The 21,569-nt window shown below is 46.0% G+C and overlaps 2 protein-coding genes across 3 annotated transcripts in view; one reads left to right on the forward strand and one right to left on the reverse strand.

The window, feature by feature from the left end:
• Positions 1 to 12,336, forward strand: part of CD40LG (CD40 ligand) — a 29,455-nt gene extending 17,119 nt beyond the window's left edge. The window contains exons 2-5 of the mRNA XM_083486616.1: positions 3,539 to 3,688; positions 6,942 to 6,975; positions 8,584 to 8,640; positions 9,473 to 12,336. Coding sequence (XP_083342742.1) covers positions 3,539 to 3,688; positions 6,942 to 6,975; positions 8,584 to 8,640; positions 9,473 to 9,846 — 615 coding nt within the window. The 3' untranslated portion in view covers positions 9,847 to 12,336. The remainder of the gene's footprint in view (positions 1 to 3,538; positions 3,689 to 6,941; positions 6,976 to 8,583; positions 8,641 to 9,472) is intronic.
• Positions 12,337 to 12,991: 655 nt separating this feature from the next.
• Positions 12,992 to 21,569, reverse strand: part of ARHGEF6 (Rac/Cdc42 guanine nucleotide exchange factor 6) — an 81,023-nt gene continuing 72,445 nt past the window's right edge. For both annotated transcript variants that reach the window (XM_083486402.1, XM_083486403.1), the window contains 2 exons: positions 17,881 to 19,624; positions 12,992 to 17,356 (listed from right to left, as the gene is read on the reverse strand). In XM_083486402.1, coding sequence (XP_083342528.1) covers positions 19,484 to 19,624 — 141 coding nt within the window. In that variant the 3' untranslated portion in view covers positions 12,992 to 17,356; positions 17,881 to 19,483. The remainder of the gene's footprint in view (positions 17,357 to 17,880; positions 19,625 to 21,569) is intronic.

Raw genomic sequence — 21,569 nt, forward strand, 5'->3', positions numbered from 1 at the left:
CTGATTTGGGAGCTTCAGAGGGTGGAGTACTAAGTCACTGAGTACAGATACTAAACTATTTAAATAGAAATTGAATACTAGAGGGGCCAAAAGGCACCCTTGCCTGACTCCCTTGAAGGTTTTAATGGGGTCGGTTAGGTGTCCTAGGTGGCTACACCTGACTCTTAAAAGCCGTGTTTGTGTTCAGTGCCTGAATTAAGAGCAGGAGCCTTCTATCTATATTGGTACCCTGTAGTCTGTCCCAGAGTCTGGTTCTGGTGACTGTATCGAAGGCTGCTTTTAGATCAGTGAAGGCAGCATATAGTGAGGCCTGCCCTTCTGATTTGTATTTGTCAATGAGATGTTGTAATGTTAGACAGTGATCTGTCGGGACTTGTTCTATTGCCAGGATATCATCATTCTCTAGCCATTCTGTAAACTTATTAAGGAGGTGCTTTGAGTAAAGTTAGGGATGCGGGTGGTGCTGTGGGTTAAACCACAGAGCCTAGGGCTTGCCGATCAGAAGGTTGGCGGTTCGAATCCCCGCAACGGGCTGAGCTCCTGTTGCTCGGTCCCTGCTCCTGCCAACCTAGCAGTTCGAAAGCATGCAAAAGTGCAAGTAGATAAATAGGTACTGCTCCGGCGGGAAGGTAAACGGCATTTCCGTGCACTGCTCTGGTTCGCCAGAAGCGGCTTAGTCATGATGGCCAGATGACCCGGAAGCTGTACGCCAGCTCCCTCGGCCAATAAAGCAAGATGAGCACCGAAAACCCAGAGTTGGTCACGGGTCCCTTTACCTTTACTCTTTTTTTAGGGCATGGACGGCAAGATACGCTTGGTGTCTGACAGAAGTTTCAGCTGTCAGGGTGGCTTTGTAAGCATTTTGCAGGGCTCTCTTGGCCTCAAAACAGGTGTCATCAAACAAGGGTTTATTTGATATTATTGGTTTATCTGGCCTTTTCTCTGTGGTATTAAAAAGATGGAGTTTTAATTGTTGGAGCAGGCTCTCATACTCAGAAATTGGGTCCCCAGAGCCAATTAAAATTGTACAGAGTTTTTCAGAGGTTAGAATCTCCTTCACTTTGGAGTCAAGTGCGGGGGTCCATTTGACTTGGCAGCCAGGTCGCTCTAATGCAGTGATCTCTGCAGGGTATACTGTTCTCAGGAAGGGTGACTCATTTATAGGAGACAGCTGCAGGTGGAAAGGGAAATGGTCCTCCTCTATGAATGGGAGCACTTTTAAGTTCACTATTTTTGTTAGCAATTCACTATCAGCCAACACATAATCAATTGTGCTGGTTCTTGCCCCTGACATGAATGTATATTCCCGGGGATATTGCCCCTGGTGCAACCATTTCGGATATGAAAATTTAGCTGCCTAGAGAATTTGAAGAGGCAGGCTCCGGCAAAATTCGAATGTTGGTCCTACGACTGCCTTGGTAGTTGGAAAGCCTCCGGGCTAGAGTCATCAGGGTACCCTATTTTATGCCTGTATTTAGTTTCTAAACTGGGGTCATCAGGCCCTAACCTTGCATTTAGGTCGCCCACCAGCAGGACCTTTGCTGGATAATCTACTAGCAGTAACCTGACATAAGAATCCAGTCTATTCCAGTTGCCCTCAATGCCATTTTTTCCCCTTTTTTCCTTTTTTTTGCTAGTTGGGGGAAAATAAACGTTAATAATTAGTAAACTGCAGTTTCCTCAGGATATGAGTAGGGCCATTGGGCCATTGCTAGGTGATCTAGGGGGGACAGCTCCTTACAGGTGCTTTTTCAAATACATCAATGTTGTTGGCCATTACTGCCTCCTGTGGAACCAGGGGCCCATTGTGTAACCATCGACTGGTGAGTAGACCAGCCTTCAAGCCATCCAAATCGGTGGTTATCCTGGCCTCCTGGGAGAGCAAGTTCTTAATTTATGTATGTGCTACATGAAGAAAGACTTCCTTTTGTCTGTCCAGAATATTCCAAAACTAAGCTTTACTGAATGTCTACAAGGTCTAGTGTTGTGAAAGGAAGAGAAAAGCTTTTCTCTATCCAGTTTCTCCATGCTGTGCTTAACTTTTTATAAAATTCCATCATGTTCCCCCTTAGTTGCCTTTCCTCCAAACATAAAAAGCCACAAAACAACCTCTCCTGATTGGGTACTTATTCTGTATGCTTGATCTATTATTATTATTATTATTATTATTATTATTATTATTATTATTATTAATGATTTTTTTCTCAGTTTTCTATTTACAGATCATATTTTAACCCTTCCACATAGACTTCCCCACCCAACTTTCTTTCCATGGCAGTTCAGCTACATCTTATTTATCTTATATATCCATTAATTTATCCACCCTATTTTATCCCTTTCCCTATCACTGTTGTTAAAGTTAAATTTAACGTCATATCATTGTAGATATTCCCCAAAGTTCCACACTCACCCATCACCTGTTTTTCATTTTGAGTTCTTAATTTAGTAGTCATGCTTGCTAATTCTGCGTATTCTGTCAGTTTCTACAATCGTCGTTCTTTTCCTGGAATCTCTTTGTTTCCGATTTCTAGCGTACACTATTCTTGCTGCTGATGTTGCGTTCAAGAATAAGTTGCAGACCTTTTTACCCCTTTTTCTTTTTTTGGTATTTCATCTCTGGGAGTAGTCCCCATTGGACTCAGTGGGAATCACTTCTGAATTGTCAGGTATAATAAGATGGCACTGTTAGAAGAGATACTCTCTCTTGTGTAAGAGTGAGGAAAGGATGCCTCTTCCAAGACGCTGTCTGCCGCCTGATTTTTCTATAAGAAATTATATGAAAACAACACATTAACATTTAGAAAACCATATGACTCAGTTGGCTGAGAATGCCTCTTTAGTCAATTTGCAGAGCAATCCTATACAGATTTACTTGGTGGGAGTACGCTGAATTAATTTGGGTCCAATTCTATTACTGGAACTGTTTTACAGGTTGAATTATTTTTAAAGCATTGTATTGTCTTTAAGGGTACCAACTCATCAAGGCCGAGCCCTTTTGGGGCCCCCAATATTTTTGGGAGGGGCCTGAACCCCCCAATGTCCCCTAAAACCAGGGAGCAGAGGAGGTCTTTTCCTCCTGATGGTGCTACTGCTGTTGCAGAGAGGAAGAGGATCGAAGCAGCCCCCCATGAGTGAGGGTGTCAGGAGGAGGAGGAGCCACTGGTCAGCTCTGCCCCTGGCTCTTCCCAATGTCCTGACATCGTGCATGATGTTGGTTCCCCCAATCAACCCTTGCAAGCTGGAGCCTCTGATTATCTTCATATATGGAATTGTTTTGATTATTATATTTAGGGAACTGTTTTTAAGCTTGTTTTATTACTGCAGCTATTTTAATTGTTTTATTATTTTGTTTTTTATTATTGTAACCTGCCTTGGGATCTTGTGATAAAGGGTGGGTAAGAAATACCAATTAAAATAAAATAAAATGTGTAGGATTGAACACTATGAAATGGTTTTTCAATCAACTCATCTAACTAATGAGTCCTTAGTTCTGCTATCTGGTGGCAAGCTGACTTCTCGTGATCATTCCATCTTCCAGGTCGGAGATGAGATCAGCCTGCGGGAAGATTTTGTGTTCCTCAGAAGACTACAGAAGTGTCGGAAGCCACAAGACGGTGATGCAACCCTCCTGGACTGCGCAAAGATATTGAGCAGCTTGCAGGACCTACTACAGGATCAAAAGAGCAAGGTAGAAGAGACATGGGGGAGGGTGATTATTGGAACTGGTAGAGCAGAAGGCAGGAATGCCAACAGGAAGTGGAACCAGAGCCAGTCTCTTCCTGTCTGAGTTCTGCAAGGAGAATGTTGCGTACCCTCCAACACATTGAAGGCAAAAACTGGTGCGCCATCTTCCCATTTTTTCTCATGAAAGGATAGTGGCCATTTTGGGCACCATGATCTCATGTGATTTCATGCAGAAATTTCTCATTGAAGAAAGCCACTAAAATTGTGTGTTTTGGGGTGCTATGTTAAGGTTACCAAATGTCCCCATTTCCCAGGGACAGTCCCCAGATTTACAAATCAGTCCCCTGACAAAATCCATCTGTTTAGTAGGAAGTTGAAAAATGTCCCCAGATTCATTGGGAAAAAATCTGGTAACCTTATGCTATGTGAGATCACAGCCCTGAAAAAGCGTTTTTTGGGAGGAAATTGCAGTTCGAAATGGCCACCGTCCTCTTGAAATATAAAATGGGATGCCCTGGTTTTTTCAGGACACTTGCATGGTAGGAATACTGAGACTGTGGAGGAAGAAACTGGTGAGCAGGGCTGGTTTTTATGCAAGAAGACAGGCGGGGGGGGGGGGGAGAATGAGGTTGGTGGGGCAGTGCCTTGTTCACTCTAGTGAATCAGCCTCCACAGGGTTAAAGCCTGTCCAGGACTGGTCTAGTTGATTTTGATAGGCAACAATCTCCCTCCTTATTTGTGAAAGCTAATGACTTCTCATTTTTTAAAAAAAGATAAGAGAACCCCTGGACGGTTAAGTCCAGTCAAAGGTGACTATGGGGTGTGGCACTCATCTCCAGTTTCAGGCCAAGGGAGCTGGCGTTTGTCCGCAGACAGCTTTCCAGGTCATGTGGCCAGCATGACTAAACCGCTTCTGGCACAATGGGACACCATGACAGAAGCCAGAGTGCACGGAAACACCATTTACCTAACCGCCGACCTTCTGATTGGCAAGCCCAAGAGGCTCAGTCCTTTAGACCACCGCGCCACCTGTGTCCCTTTAGCCCCCCCCCTTTTTAGTTGCAATCCATGAAGGCATGTGCTGTAATAAATGTGTCAGGAGTTGCAAGCCTGTTTCTTTCCCCTGCAAGAGACTAACCTGGCCACCCATTCAGCAATTTTAGCATCTTTGGGTTGCTCTTCTTCACCAGGGCTAGGGAACCTTTTTCAGCCCAAGGGCCACATTCCCTTTTGGATAGCCTTTTGAGGGCCACATACCAGTGATGGGCAAGCCTAAGGGCAAAAGTAAGCTGAGCAATGAATGCAGATTTTGCTTTTGAGCAGTAGTGCTATATACACTCACACAGAGATATTCTCTGTCCTCTGTTCAGGAAAGCAAGAGGCATTATCAGAGTTCAAGGACACAGACCAGCTAGGCAAAAACACTCAGACTGTGTGGCCTGGGGAGGATTCTGAGGGCCAGGCAGAAAAGCCTGGAGGGCCACATGTGGCTCCTGAGACCAAGGTTCCCCATTCTTGCTCTCTGCTATACGACCAAAAGGTTGAGCAAGGCTGAATGTGGCGATGCAAAGCTTTGGGTCTGGTAGGCTCAGTCCTTTAGCCTTATCCAGACCCATTGCCTGCCCTCCAGCCCTGCCCTTCCCCTTCATAGGGGTCCTCACTGACTGCATATATGCCATACATTTAAAGAACAATACCCGAGCAAATGATAATCAGCTAATGGTTCCTGAGCAGTCTGATGCACAGAAATGCGGGGTCTGTTCCTATGCACATCTGCCTGGGATCAGGCCCCTGCTAAATTCAGTGGGACTTCCTTACACACATACATAGATGGACAAAAACATTTTCCCACCATGGAGGTGATGGAGTGATGGGGAAAGCACAATCAATGGCAAGCATCACATGTTCATTGATGCCAGGAAAGGCCAAAGCTCATCTTGGAGGGCATCTGCCTTGCCTGCAGAAGGCCCCACTTCAAATCCCCAACATCTCCAGGTAGGGCTGGGAGCAGCCCCTGGAAAACTGCTGCCAGTCAATGTAGATAACACTGAGCAAGATGGATAGGCAGTTTGACTAAGTAAAAGGTGTTTCCTATGTCCTGAGTTGCTTCAGATGTCTTTTTACACAAGCTTTCACTGACCAACAATATTGTACCCTGTTATTTATGATCCTGTTTTATTGAGGTGGGGTGGAGGGTGCACGGCTTAGATTTCAAAATATTAAGCTGTTGAAACATGTTTTTAAATTAATAATGCAGAAAAGCGCCATTTGCAGAATGCACACCAGTCAGGCAGCTGCGAATGCACAGGCGCTCTGTCAGAGAGAGAAAGTTGACAATTCTAAAATTAGCTTCTTATATGTTTTAATGAGCAAGGAAACCTGCCGTGTCTCAGCTTCTTCTTAGAATATGCCCATTGCGTTTTCGCACCCTCATTTTTACTTCAGCTTGTTGAGTCATTTCTGTACTTGTTCCCAGCATTTTAACCATGCAAAGTCAAGAAAAGCAAAATCTTTTGTCTTTCTTTTTGAAAATCTGCTTTGTAAGCAGTAGCTCTGCCACACACAAGGGTTTATTTTCTGCAGCCAGTGAGAAATAGGCAAAGCAGAATCTTCTGGGCAGCTGAGGGCAATGGAGGTGGCCAAACTGAATGTCACCTGAAGGAGGGGTTAACAAAGACAAGGAAGGAAAAAGAAACTTTCCTAGTTCCAGGAGAGAACAACAAAGGCCATGTAAGAATTTAAGGAGGGGGGTCATGTGATAAGAGCTTTGGGATGCTGCGTAGAAATGAAGGACCCGAGATGAGATGATGGACAATCACAGAGGAGAAGTTGGAAGCTGTGGCAAAGTGAAAGATGATGCCCAATGTGTGAATCAAACTTTTCAGCAAGGGGGCAGAGAGGAAGCGGTTGTATTTCAGAAGGGAGGAGATACATGAAAGTATCTAGAACAGCCTTCACTCAAATGTTTCCAAATGTTTTCAACTACAGCTTCCATCAGCCAGGACAGCCATGGCTGGTTGCTGAAGGCTGGTCTAGATACACAATAGCTCATTTTTGCATATCTGCTGATGAAAAAACAATTACCTATTTGGAATGTATTCAGGGTGAGAGGGCAAGAAATGCAACAATGGGCTTGCCACAGAGATGCAATGCTGGCTGGCTGCTCCTGGGTTTTTACAACTGGAGAAGCATGTATTGTATCGCACAGATGCTGCCATTCTTTTAATATTATCTCCTGCCTCTTCAAATTGCTCTAGATTCAACAAGAAAGCCTCCTAGCCAAGAGAACAGGTATGTAAGGAACCCTTGAAATGAAAACTCAAATAGAGAGTAATCAGGCCACAGAGCAAAAAAAAAAAAAGGGGGGGGGCTGGCGGAATCTGAGGCACCAGGGCTGGGGTGGAGATGACACTTTTAAAACTCCAGCACCAAAAAAGAGGTGATGTAATTTGGGGGCAAATCATACTCTCCCTCCCCCCCCAGCAGCAAGTTGAAGAAGGAGGGTTGGGTATAAGTTGCTCAGGTTTGGGTGGGCTATGTACTTAGTCACATCTGCAGACCCTACATTTAAATCACACAGCGTCCCCCAAAGAATCCTGGGAGATGTATTTTGTTAAGACTCAGGGTTGTAGCTTTGTCAGGAGTATGTGGCAGTACCCAAGATTCTTCAGGCGGAGCTGTAGCTACAGGAAAACAAAATCTAGTTTTGTCCCTGCTTTGGGGGAAGCTATGACTGTTACTATGGTATAAATGCACTTTAAAGGCAGGGTATGTGAATGTGATCTGTTCTGCACATTCTGGGTGGAGACTGAGTCATCGTACCTAAGCTGGTCTTCTGAAAACTTGGCCACTTTTTCTTGTTTGTGCAAACCTTGCTGGACTGTAGCTCAGTGGTAGAGCTGCTGCGTCACACGCAGAAACTCCCATGTTCAATCCCCAGCATCTCCAGGTGGGGTGGGGAACTTCCCCCTCCAAAAAACCTCTAGAGAGCCAACTGCTATCCAGTGTTGACAGTACTAAGCTAGAGGAACTAATTGTCTGGGTGAGGAAAAGAGAGCTTCCTATGCTTACCAAAATGGGCTACTTCTCTGACACCAATGTTGCACACACTCCACTCCTCTGCAGGAGACTGGTGGTGTTCATAGAATCACAGAGTTGGAAGGGACCCTGAGGATCATCTTGTGCAACCCCCCTGCAATGCAGGGAAATGCAGCTGCCCCCTTTGGGGATCGAACCTGCAACCTTGGCGTTATCAGTACCATGCCCTAACCAACTGAGTGTTGTAGCATTTGTTTATTGAGCTAATGTGAGGGACTCAATTTAATACTGGAAACATCAGAAACTGACAGAAAGCAGACTGATCGGTTTGTCCACCCCTAGGTTGTACCTTCAATCCCATAATTCAAGGAGGGGGTCATAGCTCAGCATTAGAGCTTTGCATGCAGAATGTTCAAGGGCATCTCTAAGTAGGGCTGGAGGGGAACCAGTCTGAAATCTTGGGAGAGCAACTGCCTGTCAGATAGTGCTCAGCTGGATAGACCAATGGCCTGACTCAGTATAGGGCAGGGCTCAGCAACCTTTTTCAGCCATGGGCCAGTCCACCATCCCTCAGACCATGTGGTGGGCCGGACTATATTTTGGACAGAGAAAAATGAATGAATTCCTATGGCCCACAAATAACCCAGAGATGCATTTTAAACAAAAGCACACATTCTGCTCATGTAAAAGCATGCTGATTCCCGGACCATCCACGGGCCGGATTGACAAGGCGATTGGGCTGCATCCAGCCCCCGGGCCTTAGGTTGTCTGCCCTTGGTATAGGGCATCTTCCTGCATGCATGATGGCCCTGAAATGAGATGAACATGGGCAAAGTCATATGGAGGCTGTTTCTCTTCCAGGTGACAAAAGGCAAGCTGCGAGCATCCACCTGGCTGGCTGGAAGAGCAACAAGAGAGGTGAGGAGTGAGAGTTTGTGATAGTCTATCACTCATACCCACGTGGAGGAGAGTGTGTGGTTTTTGAGGGACGGAAAGAGCAAAGTGATCAACACTTTCCTCTCCTTTTCTTCCTGTTCATGTGATAAATTGAATATGCATTCAGCATTGAATACAGAGGAAAATACTTCATGAGGAATTTGGGTCAGCTTCTACCCACTGAACTCTTGAAATTAGCCCCATTTAGTAATTCAGTGAGAATTCGTGGGCATCCAATGAAGCTGGATGTTGGGAGATACAGAACAGAAAATAGAAAAGTCCTCCTTCACACAATGCACAGTTAAACTATGGAACTTACTCCTGCAGGAGGCAGTGACAAATTCTTGGAGGAGAGGGTTATCAACGGCTACTAACCAGGATAGCTCTGCTCTGCCTCTGTGGTCAGAGGCAGTGATGCTTCTGAATCCCAGTTCCTGGAAACCACAGAATGGGAGAGCGCTCTTGTGCTTGGGTCACTGGGTTTCCCATTTCCCAGAGGTGTTTGGGTGGCCACGGTGGGGAAAAGATTCTGGACTAGATGGGCCATGGGCTCTTCCTATGTCCTTATGACAAGATTTGCCCATCCCTAGAGACAACACATCTCTGTCTGGGAATAGTGGACATTATTGTGATACTGAGTGGGATGTCTTCACTTTAGCAGCCCATATGCTAAAACTGAAACAATACGGAGAAGATTAGCATGAGGCTAAGCGAGAAGTGAGCTATAGAGCTGAAATGCTAAGCATGAACTTGCCCAGCAGTGCTGATAGAAATGCTCCTTGAATAAATATAGCCTATCTTTTCTTCCCCACAGTTTTGCAGTGGAAAAGGCCACCCTATTCTCCAATGGATAATGACACATTTTCATACCAAGATGGGAAAATCAAAGTTGGCAAAAGAGGACGGTACTATATTTATTCCCAGGTTGCCTTTTGCACCAAGCCAGAGACGCATGCATCCTTCAGCCTCTACGTATATCTGAACCTTCCGTCAGAGGCAGATCAGCTGCTGTTGAAAGGAGTGGGGACTCACGGCACATCAGACGATCTGTGCAGCCTGCAGTCAATTCATGTAGGGAGAGTTGTTGAGCTCCAGGAAGGTCATGTCATCTTTGTCAATGTGACGGACTTATCTAGAGTGAATTATGACCATGGATATACATACTTCGGCATGTCTGAACTATCTTAGGAGAGGCTGAGAAGATGGAGCTTTGTTGAACAAAGCTGGTCCCCCAAATCCTATTTATAATAACCCACTTCATATTTTGTTTTATTTTTCCTTCCACTCTGTATATTTTATTTTATTTATTAATGAGCGTGGCTCCTCAGAACCAAAATGTAATACTGGAAAGCCAGGCTCCAACAGATGCAGCACAGGTGTCAGAAGTTGCACTGGGCTTGTTGATACGCTCCATCCTAAGCACTTGTGTGCTGGCACAACAAGTCTTGGGATCGCCTTTCACATTGCTTCCACTTCCAGAGCTACTAGCCAAATAGTTAGAAAAATCAAAGTGCAACTCATACTTTTCAGACATGACATGGGGGAAAGCCCATAGCTGAGTGGTGCATGCTTTGCATGCAAAAGGTCCTAAATTCCATTCCTGGCATCTCAGAATGGGGCGAGGGGAAACCTCTACTTGAAAGCCTGGAGAGCCACGGCAAGTCAGAACAGGCAATACTGATCAAGCTGTAGCTTTTGAGCTCTTATTTTAGAAGCTACCACTGCAAAGGCAGCAATTTTCCAACTCACCTTTAGCGTCACAGTCTTGAAGTACATATGATGCAGAGTTGTGTAACATTATTTTCCAAGACAGGAAAGAGCATGTTATGTGCAAGAGATCTGACTGAATAAGAGAGAACTCCAGAAGCAGAAGGAGCTGCAGATGACAATGTTCATGCAGCCCTTCCTGATCTTTATGGATGCCCCCGAGTCCAGCTATCCCACTATATGCATCTCACTATCCCAAGTCGCAACTGGCATGCGGAAAGCACAGTATATGCTGGCTTGTGGGCCTTGTAGGGAGAGCTCAGGCAGATCTTCCACAGCAATCCCACATCCCAAATGTATGAGTGTACTTAATGATCAGTTTTTTATAATGACCTTCCCATACTTTTTGTGAACATTGTTTGAAACCTTGCTTAATTTAGTGCAGTTCCTCCTTTGCAAGTTAAGTTGGAAAGAGAAAACAGTCTCTAAAAGAACTAAAAGTGTTTTGAGAAAGGTTCACTTCCCACAAGATATTCAGATGCATCTTTTGCCCCCATTCTCACCTCTGGTCAAAGAGGTTTGGCAAGTTTTCAAAAGCATAAAACCCTACAAAACCTATTTAGCCTAGGGCATATGTGCAATGAGTTTACGGACCATGAGTGCCAATTCCTCTTTCAAATTGCCTTCAATTCTTGAGGTGGGAAACCCCATAAAGTTTAAAACTGATGCATCCTTCCTGTGCCTTATTGGCTTATTGTTTTTTTTTATTGAAGTGGATATTTTAAGAGGTTTACAGGTGAGGTCCAGGCACTGCTGCTGCTGGGAATCCAGACTCTCTCTGGCAAGGCAGGAGTGGCAATGGAGACACATTCCTGTGCTCCTCCTTCCCTTTAGCACCTTCCCCCATTGTTAAACAGTTTCACTTGCATCCCGGGGCAGAGGTGTGTGTGTGTGTGTGTGTGTGTGTGTGTGTGTGTTTTAGACCAGCTCCTGAATCACTCCTGCTTTGGGGGTGGGGGAGGCCAGCACAGCTTCGCTGTTGGACTGGGTCCTTCATTAGGCTTCTGGTACCAGTTGTTTCAGGGTGTCTGCAGAAGGAGCAGGAGGTCCAGTATTGCAGGAGTGGAGACCCACAGGCCATGGGGTCAGATGTGGCCCTCCAGGCCTCTCTGCCTGGCCCTTGGGGGGCTTCACACAGGCCCCATCTCCTCCCCAGGCCCCACTGCTCACTGACGCTGCTTCACTCTCTCCTTGAGTTTTCATTTGCCTGGCTGGAGTGTCTTGCCTTGAACTGTAATAACACCTTCTCCTTGGCTGGATGGAGAGATGCACATGCAGAAAAACATTGCTGGGCTGTATCCAAAGCACAGAGAGTTACCTACTGCTGGGATGTGGCTCCTAGAGGGTTGCCCAATAGGGAGTGTAGTCTCCAGGCTGAAGTAAGGTTCTCCACCCTTTCCGTATTGGATCTCCTCTGATTTTGGAACTTTTTTATCTCTCAGCACACCCACAAGACATATGTAAAGTGGCTTAATGAGCAGTCGCTTCTTCCCAGGGAACTCTGGGAGCTGTCATTCTCTGAGGGTGACACACAAGGTCTCCTAACAATTCTCAGCATCCTCAAGAAACTAGTCCCTAGGATTCTTTGGGGAAAATCCCAAGAGTTAACGTGATATGAAAATGCTTTAAATATACAGTGCAGACAAATCCTCTGTCTTTACAAAGAGAGACCTGATGGTGCATCCTATAGCTTCCGAGACGCCATACGATCACACTCTAAACAAGTCAGACTTTATTTTGCTATCTTATGTAATCTGCCTTAAAAGCAGTGATGATAAAGAGATGTGTAATTTAGTAATTTTGTGTTGGAGGTGACCTATGGAAAATGATATTCTGTGCTACTCTCTCCTGAGATCTTGTCGTGCTTCTTAAAAGAACCTGAAGTTTGTCTAAATAAAACATGTTGTTCTACTGCTGTGGCTTCTTTGTGTGCAGTGCAGTCCAATGTGCAGCTGCTAAGAAGGAAGAACCAGGAAGTTCATTGGGACTTAAAGATAAAGGTACCCCTGACCGTTAGGTCCAGTTGCAGATGACTCTGGGGTTGCGGAGCTCATCTCGCTTTACTGGCTAAGGGAGCCAGCGTTTGTTTGCAGACAGCCTCCGGGTCATGTGGCCAGCATGACTAAGCCACTTCTGGCGAACCAGAGCAGCGCACGGAAATGCTATTTACCTTCCCGCCAGAGCAGTACCTATTTATCTACTTGCACTTTGACGTGGTTTCGAACTACTAAGTTGGCAGGAGCAGGGACCGAACAATGGGAGCTCACCCCGTCGTGGGGATTTGAACCACCGACCTTCTGATTGGCAAGCCCTAGGCTCTGTGGTTTAGACCACAGCGCCACCTGCATCCCTTCTTTTGCAAACGGGTATAGAATTGCAGCCTCTATCCACCTGCTTTTTAAAAAATAGTTCTTTCCCCCTTTTCAGCTCAGAATCATTGTGGATGTTTTGCAATGAGTACTAGGGTTTTTTATTTAAACAATTTTTAACAAGCAAACAAATTAAAAAGAGATTGGAAGATAAGTCGTAAGGAAAAGCACACACACACACACACACGCACACAAAATTATTTTTCTTTAAAACCCTTTTTTATTTTTGTTGAAAACCACAATTTAAAAAATTGCTCAAAATAAAAGCAGGTTAGAAAAAGTTGAACACGCACCAGTCATCGTGACAGAAAATAAGAACATGTATGACAGGAAGGAAACATGAGAGGCAAAGAGTTAATGTGTGGGATGCAACAGGAACCTATTTACAAAGAGCTGTAAACAAAGAATATATATATTTTTGAGAACACTGAAGTCAGATTCACACATGGCTTCTGCTCCTTTATGATAGCTGCATATTCTTCTTTGTTTTTACAGCACAATCCGGTGGGTGTTTTATTCAGAGTAAGTCCCTTTCAGTTCAATGGGACTTCTGTTTGAGAAAGGGTGTTTAGGATTGCAGGCTTAATTTTCCTTAAACACACACACACTCTCTCTCTTATTCACATCAGGTTCACACAGTGCAAGCAAATGCTGAATTTGAATAGCAATACCAGAATTTCCCAAACTTTTGACACCTGGGGTGGTGGTTGGGTGGGTCACAGTGCTTTTTAACTGGATCTATGGGAGGGGCTGCAGCCCAGCTTTATCATGCAGGGGTTCCCAGATTCATCCCCTGGCACTCTCCAAGTTTCCTTTCTTAAGCAGAGCCTAGGTAAGCAGGGCTGGCAAAGTCTCAACTAGGCCCTTGGAAAACCACTATCAGCTGGTACCTTTCCATACCTGCCCCTGTTCCAGATGTTCTGGACAAGCTTGTTGAGACTGATAACCGTTGTTGCCCAAGATATCTGGAGGGTTCTACCATTGGGGAAGGCTGGCATGGCCCGTATCAGGACCTGCTAAGCAGACTTCAGTTATATAATGCAGCTTTCCTACATTCAAATCTGTAGGCACTCTCTATAACTCAGAAAAAAAAATAAAGAAACCACATATTAGTCCTCAAAACAAGAGGGCAGGCAATCTCCTTGAGACTAAGGGTGTTGCCTGCTTTTGCATTGCCACAAACAAAGGCAAAAAAGACACGTGCCTGCATAATCTAAAGTATATGCATAGATGCAAATCTAGAAAGAATTACCCTAAGAGAAATACAACACATACTGCCCCAATGGATGAGATGATGAGCAGGGGAATATTGTGCCTGCTCAGTTTGCTGTCTTGGACCAGGCAGCCATTCAAGCAGAGGATGCCTGCAGGCAGAGAAGTGTGCCCTGTACAAGTAGGGCACACAGTCACCTAGTGTGCACCTCAACCTAAAAGATATCCAAATTCCAACGTTTCATGATGGAAAACAAGCAAGTCTGAAGGCTTCCCCTAGCTGGTCTCCTTTCTTATGGCCAGAGCCGGCCCAAAGGTGAGGGTGAAGCACCCGCCTCAGGCAGTGGAAATGAAAACAGGCAGTGGAACACCCTCCCACTTGCCGAATTTCGGCAAGAGGAGAAGTAATGTGGCATATTGCATTGCTGCTTGTCTTGCTGCCCCTGGGGCAGAGAAGGTGCACAGAAACGCCTTGGAGAATAATGAAGATATTATTTATACTCCACCCATCTGGCTAGGTTGCTCCAGCCACTCTTGCTGAATTTGGCAAGAGGGGAGCATTCTGGCAGCACTGGAAGTGGGTAGTGGGCCATGGGGGTGGGGACAGAAGGGGGCAAATTCCTGGTTTGCCTCAGGTAGCGAAATGGGATGAGGGACACCTCTCCCTGTGGTTCTTTACCTTTAAGGGGGACTTGTGCCGGACACCTGTGCTGGCAGGGGCTCATGGGAGCTGTGCTCCACCTGCAGAGTCCCATTGCTGATGTGCGCCCTGGCACAAAGTCTGGGATTTTCTAAGCAAGAATTTATCCAGCTCCTTAAAAATTCTGCTCCCAGCTGGTAGGGAAGGAACCTGCTACGTTTTCAAGTTAATGAAAGCTGAAAACACATGTTTTTGGAGCGTCAAGGACTCTGTGTCAGTTCCATCATTGCATTATGTGCCTCTTCCTCACCAGGGTTGTGTTCTGGAGCTGGGGGAGATGGTGCAGCCATGTTGGGAGCAGAAGATGGCGATGCAAAAGGCTCATTGACCAGTATCTGTAACGTCACCAAGACACTCCAGCCCCTAGATCAGTTTTGTGCTTTTAAAAATGTTTCTTTTTATAAGGTAACAAATGAGCAAACAAACACATGCACATTCATGCAATGTTCAAAAGAAAGAAGAAGAAATGGGCGGGATGGGCAGCATGGGCGGGAGAAGTTAGATGGACCAGTATGGACCTAGTTGGACCAATTTTCTGACTCAGCACAAGGCAGAGTCCTATATTCCAAATCTTTGCACAGCCAGTCTTGAGACCTTTAACGGCATGAAACTCTGTGTCCTCCTTTCCCTTCTGCTGCACCAAGATGGTGCCAGCTGCTTCAACAAAAGTGCTTTCCCTTACAAAGTTTAGGGTCACCTAGTGGCAAGGATTTCCCCTCCCAGCTAAAAGCTGACTGTGGGTGGATTAGGAAGGCCAGAGTTCAGGCATTGCGGTGACGTAGTTAACAACCATTAAAATTCCAAGTTTGGTTTCGTAGAGCTATTGGTAAAATGGAATTATGCCAGCAATTATAAAATAAAGCCAGGGGAAAGGGAGCAGGAATACTCTTTGAGGAACCTGGAAATAAATGAAATGTGCAGGTTATATTATAGGCAGACCTGGCTGGCTTGCATATTGTTAAGGTTAAATGTTTCCTTTAAGAGCACATACAAAAAGGAGATTCATTCTTCATTTGATTTAGTTTGTGTTCCCTAAGCATCTATAATCTCTTCTTATCCTAGATGGAGCTGGATGAAATTCATCCAGCTTCCATTAAACATTTCTCACATGGTTGTGAATATCTGAACTATCTCCCTTCCCACTTATGATCACAGAATATATTATCCTGTTTTTAATTTTATTTTTTTAAGTCTCAGCACACAACTTCAGCATCAGTGCTCACCCTGAAGGGGAACAGCAAATACTCTGTCAAAGGAGAAAAGGAAACATACTACAAGGGCTATCAGCTGATCAACAAAACCGACTGAATCGGACAGATTTTGCTTTGATTCCACCTACATAAATTAGCTTGCAACAAAATGCACTCTTCTGAGGAAAAGTATTATTTGTTTTTAGCTGTCAGAACTACCTTTCATCCAGTAAGTGTCTTCTCAGAAGAGGCACCCCCTTCCGACAGAAGAGGGAAGGGACTGCAGATTCAAAAGTAGAGCATTGCTTTGCATGTAGAAAGTCCCAGGCTCAATTCCCGGCACCTCCAAGTGCAACCCTAAAGAGCCACTCATTAAGTGCTGATAATCCTGAGCTAGAGGGACCAACCGCCACACTCAGTCCTCAGTGGCTTCCCCATTTATCACATCCCTTTATACAAGTCAATAAGGACTAGAATATTTTCTTTTTTAAAAGATCCAGTTAAATCCAGTTTCACAAGGAGCAGGAGGACGGGGGCATTTTTTCTCAGCCTGAGACCAAGGAGAGGCCTTGCTAGAGAGTCCAGATTAGGGATGGGGAACCTCAGGTCCGGGGGTCTTGTGTGCCCCCTCCTCAACTGGCCATCAGGACTCTCCCTAGGCTATGTCCCTTGCTGGCCCTGCTTCACTTCTTCCTTGACTGCTTTTGCCTGGCTAGATTGTGTCTCTGAACTGTGAGCAGTACATGTTTTCTCTGTGTGTATAAACAGTTGTGTCTGTCTCCTTGCCTACATTTGCCTTTGGCCAATACAAAACATGGACATGTGGCCTCTAAGTCTCCAGAGCCCTGGAGTAGCCAATATAGGGCTATAGGTCTAACCTGTTAGAAGAGAAGCTCTGCATATCCAAAGAGAGAGAGAGACTGGGGCCACACCATACATTTGAAGCAATATCTTGCCACTTTAAACAGTCAAGGCTTTCCCCAAATAACCCTGGGAAGTCTAATGTGTTGATAGTGCTCAGAGTTGCCAGCCTCCAAGTTCCCTGAGTCTCCTGGGAAGAAGGCTTGATTGCAACTCTAGGAGAGGAATAGCTCTCAGCATTCTTAGTAAACAGAAGCTTCCAGGGCGCTTTGGGGAAAGCAGTGCCAGAGAGCTTTCCATGTGTGGTATGAATGCCTCTTCTAAGCCAGCAGAGGCATTTTCTGATGCTGCTCATGCAATCTCCCTCTCTCTCAAACATGGGAGGGAAAGCCACTTCCCAGATGCCCCTTGCCGCTTGATTGTTTTCAATGCAAATGGTTTTTACAAAAACTATTTTTAAAATAATAATAATAATAATTAAAAAGTTGTGAGCTATACCCAAATAAGTTTTACTCAGAGTTGAGGTTTATCCACACTACAGGTGGCAGGTTTGATCCCCAAAGGGGACAGCTGCATATTCCTGCTTGCAAGGGGTTGGACTAGAGCAGTGTTTCCCAACCGGTGTTCCGCGGCACACTAGTGTGCCGTGAGACACCGGCTGGTGTGCCGTGGGAGGGAGGCGGGCAAGTCGGGCGGCGAGAGGCGGCGGCGGCGAGGATCCGCGTCGAGCCGGGGGCGGCTCCGCGGTGCTGGTGCCGAGCGGCGGGGCAGCGCGCGCAAAAGGGAGGAGCGCGAGACAGCGGAGGAGGAGGAGGCCGGCATGTCCGGGCAGCAGCAGCAACAGCAGCAGCAGCAACTCCCGGCGACGGCTCCTCCTCCGCCCGCTATCGCCGCCACCACCACAACAGCCGCCGCCGCCTCAGCTGCCGCCGTCCCTCAGTCCCTCGCTCTGCTGCCTCCTCCCACCCCGGCAAGGGGAAGGGAAAAAACTTTCACTTTTGTGCGTCCCTCCCGGCGTGACGCTGCGCGCTGACGTCACGGGGCGGGGCTTTAATGGTGGTGTGCCGCGAGATTTTTTCCCGGTAAACAGGTGTGCCGTTGCCCAAAAACGTTTGGGAAACACTGGACTAGAGGATCCCTCAGGCTCCCTTCCAACTCTACAAGTCCACGATTCCATGAATCCTGGGAACTATAGCTTGTTAAGGGTGCTGGGAATATTAGCTCTCTCTGTGTGTGAAACTCCAGTTCCCAGGATTCTCGGGGGAATGTATGGTGCTTTAAATGTATAATGTGAATCTGATCCAATTTAAATCCATCGGCTTAAGTTAGGGTGGTAATCAGTGCTAGTCCTGCACAGAGTAAACTCACTGAAATTAAACGAACCTAGGTTCGTTAATATCAATAGCTCTATTCAGAGTATAACTTGGTGAATACAATCCAAGGCCACCCTCATCATTTTTAAAGGGTTGCATCTAATGCTAGTACTACATAGAGTAGACCCACTGAAGTTAATGGACAGTTATAACTTAGGTCTGCTAATTTCAGTGTGTCGACTCTGGGTATTACTCATGCTGGGTACAGCCCCTCGGATTGATTGGGGCCACTGTTTTAACTCGACTGAGATGTTTTAAAGTTGATTCATCTAGCCAATATGTTGAAGCCCTAGTTAAAACCCAAAGGGCACACACATTCACACACATGCATGTGAAGCTCACACACTCCACAGTGGTGAGCAAAGCTTGCTGCTGTGCTCTTAAGCCCTCGCTGCTCAAAAGAAGCACTACTGAGGGATCTCTGCAAACTCCCAGAGACTCCAGATCAGAGGCACCCAGGCAAATGTAGTCCAACGCACTGTGGTGCCCATTGCATATTCATATCCATAGAAAGGCCATTTCAGAAACCACTGTGTTGTTGTGCTCTGTGCCTCAAGGGTGCAGGTAACAAACAGTTGTCATTTAATGTGACGGGGAAACCTAACTCGGTTTTCCTGATTATCTAAAGAAGTGCAAATCACCTTTAACTTTCTTTCCTGATTGTGATTCAAGGAACCATTTCCCCCTTTTTTCTCTGCCCACCAAACCAATAAATTAAGTAACAGGCATTTAAAAAGAAAAAGAAAAAAAGTGGGGGAAAGCGTTTCCTCTACAGCTTCCACTCAGCGGATCTTCACTCCGAATGGCATTTGGTCAGTTGCAAAGTCCACGTTCTTAGAAAAAGGTGCAATGAGGTACCTAGAGTTACAAAGGTGGGTCACAGAGACTCAGGGGCCGAAGCATGGCCTGGGTTGATTCTTGTTTTTTTAAAGAAAGAATTGCTCGCTGGCTGTTGCTGGCTTCTTTGAATTGGGCGGGGGGGGGGGGGAATAAAGAAATCAGCAGAGCCTTTTCCTTTCTTGTTTGTAACAGAACAAAACTAGAGCTGTCTGCCAGTTGCACGGATTCCTTCGGAGAGTGCTGGACTCTCCCTCCTTGGAGGTTTTTAGGCAGAGGTCGAGTGGCCTTCTGTCAGGGATTCTCTAGCTGAGATTCCTGCATTGCAGAGAGTTGGACTGGATGACCCTCAGGAGGGGTCCCTTGCAATGCTAAAAGTCTATGATGCTGTGAAAAACCCCCGAAACAAAAGCAGAACACAAACTCCAGTATGACGAGAAGGGGCACCAAACCCCTCAGTTCCAGGGAATACCTGATGTTGTGAGCTAACCACCCCGTGTGAGCAGGGTTAAGAAATCAGGCGAGGACTGAGGACCTCCGCCCGGCGTCTTCCCTGACACACTCATCTGTTTGCTTCAGTAGCCTCCGAACCAACTTCTCTAGATCTTTCCTGCACTTCAGCTCTTCCTCCAAACACTGCTTCATCTTCTTATTCTCCTGTAGGCAGAGGAAGCAGGGTGTTAATATTCCACATAAGAAGCTTCTCACTTTCTCTCCACTCCCCAAAACCAACCCATCTGCAATGATATCTTAGTCAGCGGCAGAGAAATCTTGACTGCTGAGCCTAAGTAGGCTCACCAGGCAGGTCACCACAGGGGTGGTTAGCCAAGTCAGGCACATCTGAGCCCCAAAAGGGGTGTTTTCAGCAACGTCCATCAGCTGGTTGGCAGAACCTGCAAAGCCCATGGCCTGCAAAGAACCGTACACAGTACTTTGTGAGCACAATAGCCAGGTGACTGTCAGGACTTCAAAGCTCCACAGGAGCCAAAACAGGTCCTCTGATGTCATTCTATTGTCAGATAAGAACATGAGAACATAAGAAGAGCCCTATTGGGTGAAGCCAATGGTCCGCCTAGTCCAGCATCCTGTTCTCACAGTGGATGACCAGATGCCTGTGGGAAGCCTGCAGGCTGGATTCAAGCCCAAGAGCCACTCTCTCCTCCTGTGGTTCCCAGCAGCTGGTATTCAGGAGCATTACTGCCTCTGACTGTGGAGGAAGAGCATAATCATCATGGCTAGTAGCCACTGAAAGCCTGTTCCTCCACTGATTTGTCTAATTCTCTTTCAAACTGATCAAAGTTACCAGCCATCCCTGCCTCCTGTGGGAGAGAGTTCCACAGTCTATCGACTGGTGAAAAGCCAGCCTTCATGCCAAATTTGGCCTGTGGAAGGGTGGAGGAGACCCTGGTCCACTGGACAGATCCAGTATGGTACTCAACTAAGTTTTTACTTAGTTTACACTTAAACTTATAGACCTAACCTGGTCATGCTCATTCATTACTATGGGTCTATGTTGAGTAAAACCTTGCTGAATACCACCCTGTTTGCCACCTGCTAGGCTAAGTCCTCTGCAACACTGATAGAAATTACAGCCTATACTTTGATCCCTGATTTATACATTTATTCATTAGTGTATGTTCAGGGGGCACAGATTTTTTTTGGGGGGGGGGGCAGCCAAGATGGTGCCTTCCAAATGTAGCTGAGCAACAAGCCCCATCAGCCCTGGTCAGCAGATTCAGTGGTCAGGGATGGGATGGTGTTACTTGAAGTATTTTTGTATTGCTTTTCTACCAGAAAAGGTCACAAAGCAGTCTAGGAGGAAATCAAATTCAATTAGATATGACAATTAAATAAAAGAGATGAAAAAATCAACATCAATGAAGTAGGGTTCCATTCACTCAGAACATTTCCACTCACTCAGTACCCACACAAATCCCCCACCCACAAACATATGCATATCTCAGTCAACCTACCCCCCCACCATATTTACACATCCACACCCACCCACCCACTCATTGCATTTGGAAAACTGTACGGTTCTGGTTGCCTCACTTCAAAAAAGGTATTGCAAAGCAGGAGAAGGTTCAGAAAAGGGAAGCGAAAATAATCTAAGGGTGCAGCGCCTTTGACAAAACGAGAAATGAAAGGCTGCAACGTTTAGGACTTTTTGGTTCAGAGAAAAGGCAAGTAAAAGGCGATAAGTTACAAGTGCATAAAATAATGCATGGCTTTGACAGAGTAGACAGAAGAGGGAGGGAGGTTTGCTTCCCCTTTCCTAACTCTGGAACTCATGAGTATCCAATGAAGCTGAACATTAGAAGATTTGGGGCAGGTAAAAATGAAGCCCTTCTTCACACAGCACATGGCTAAGTTGTGGAGCTCCCTTCTCTGGAGGAAGTGAGGGCTACCAACTTGGATGGGCTTGCGAAGAGGAATGGGCTGATTCGTGGATGAGAAAGGTATTTGTGGGTTACTGGCCATGGCTACATTCTGCCTCTGTGATCAGAAGCAGTGATACTACTGAATACCCACTGGGGTCCTGCTTTCAGGTTTCCCACAGCATCTGGCTGGCCACTGTGAGAACAAGATGCTGGATCCACCA

Source organism: Podarcis liolepis, assembly GCF_965112155.1.
Source record: "Podarcis liolepis genome assembly, chromosome: Z".
Classification (NCBI taxonomy): domain Eukaryota; kingdom Metazoa; phylum Chordata; class Lepidosauria; order Squamata; family Lacertidae; genus Podarcis; species Podarcis liolepis.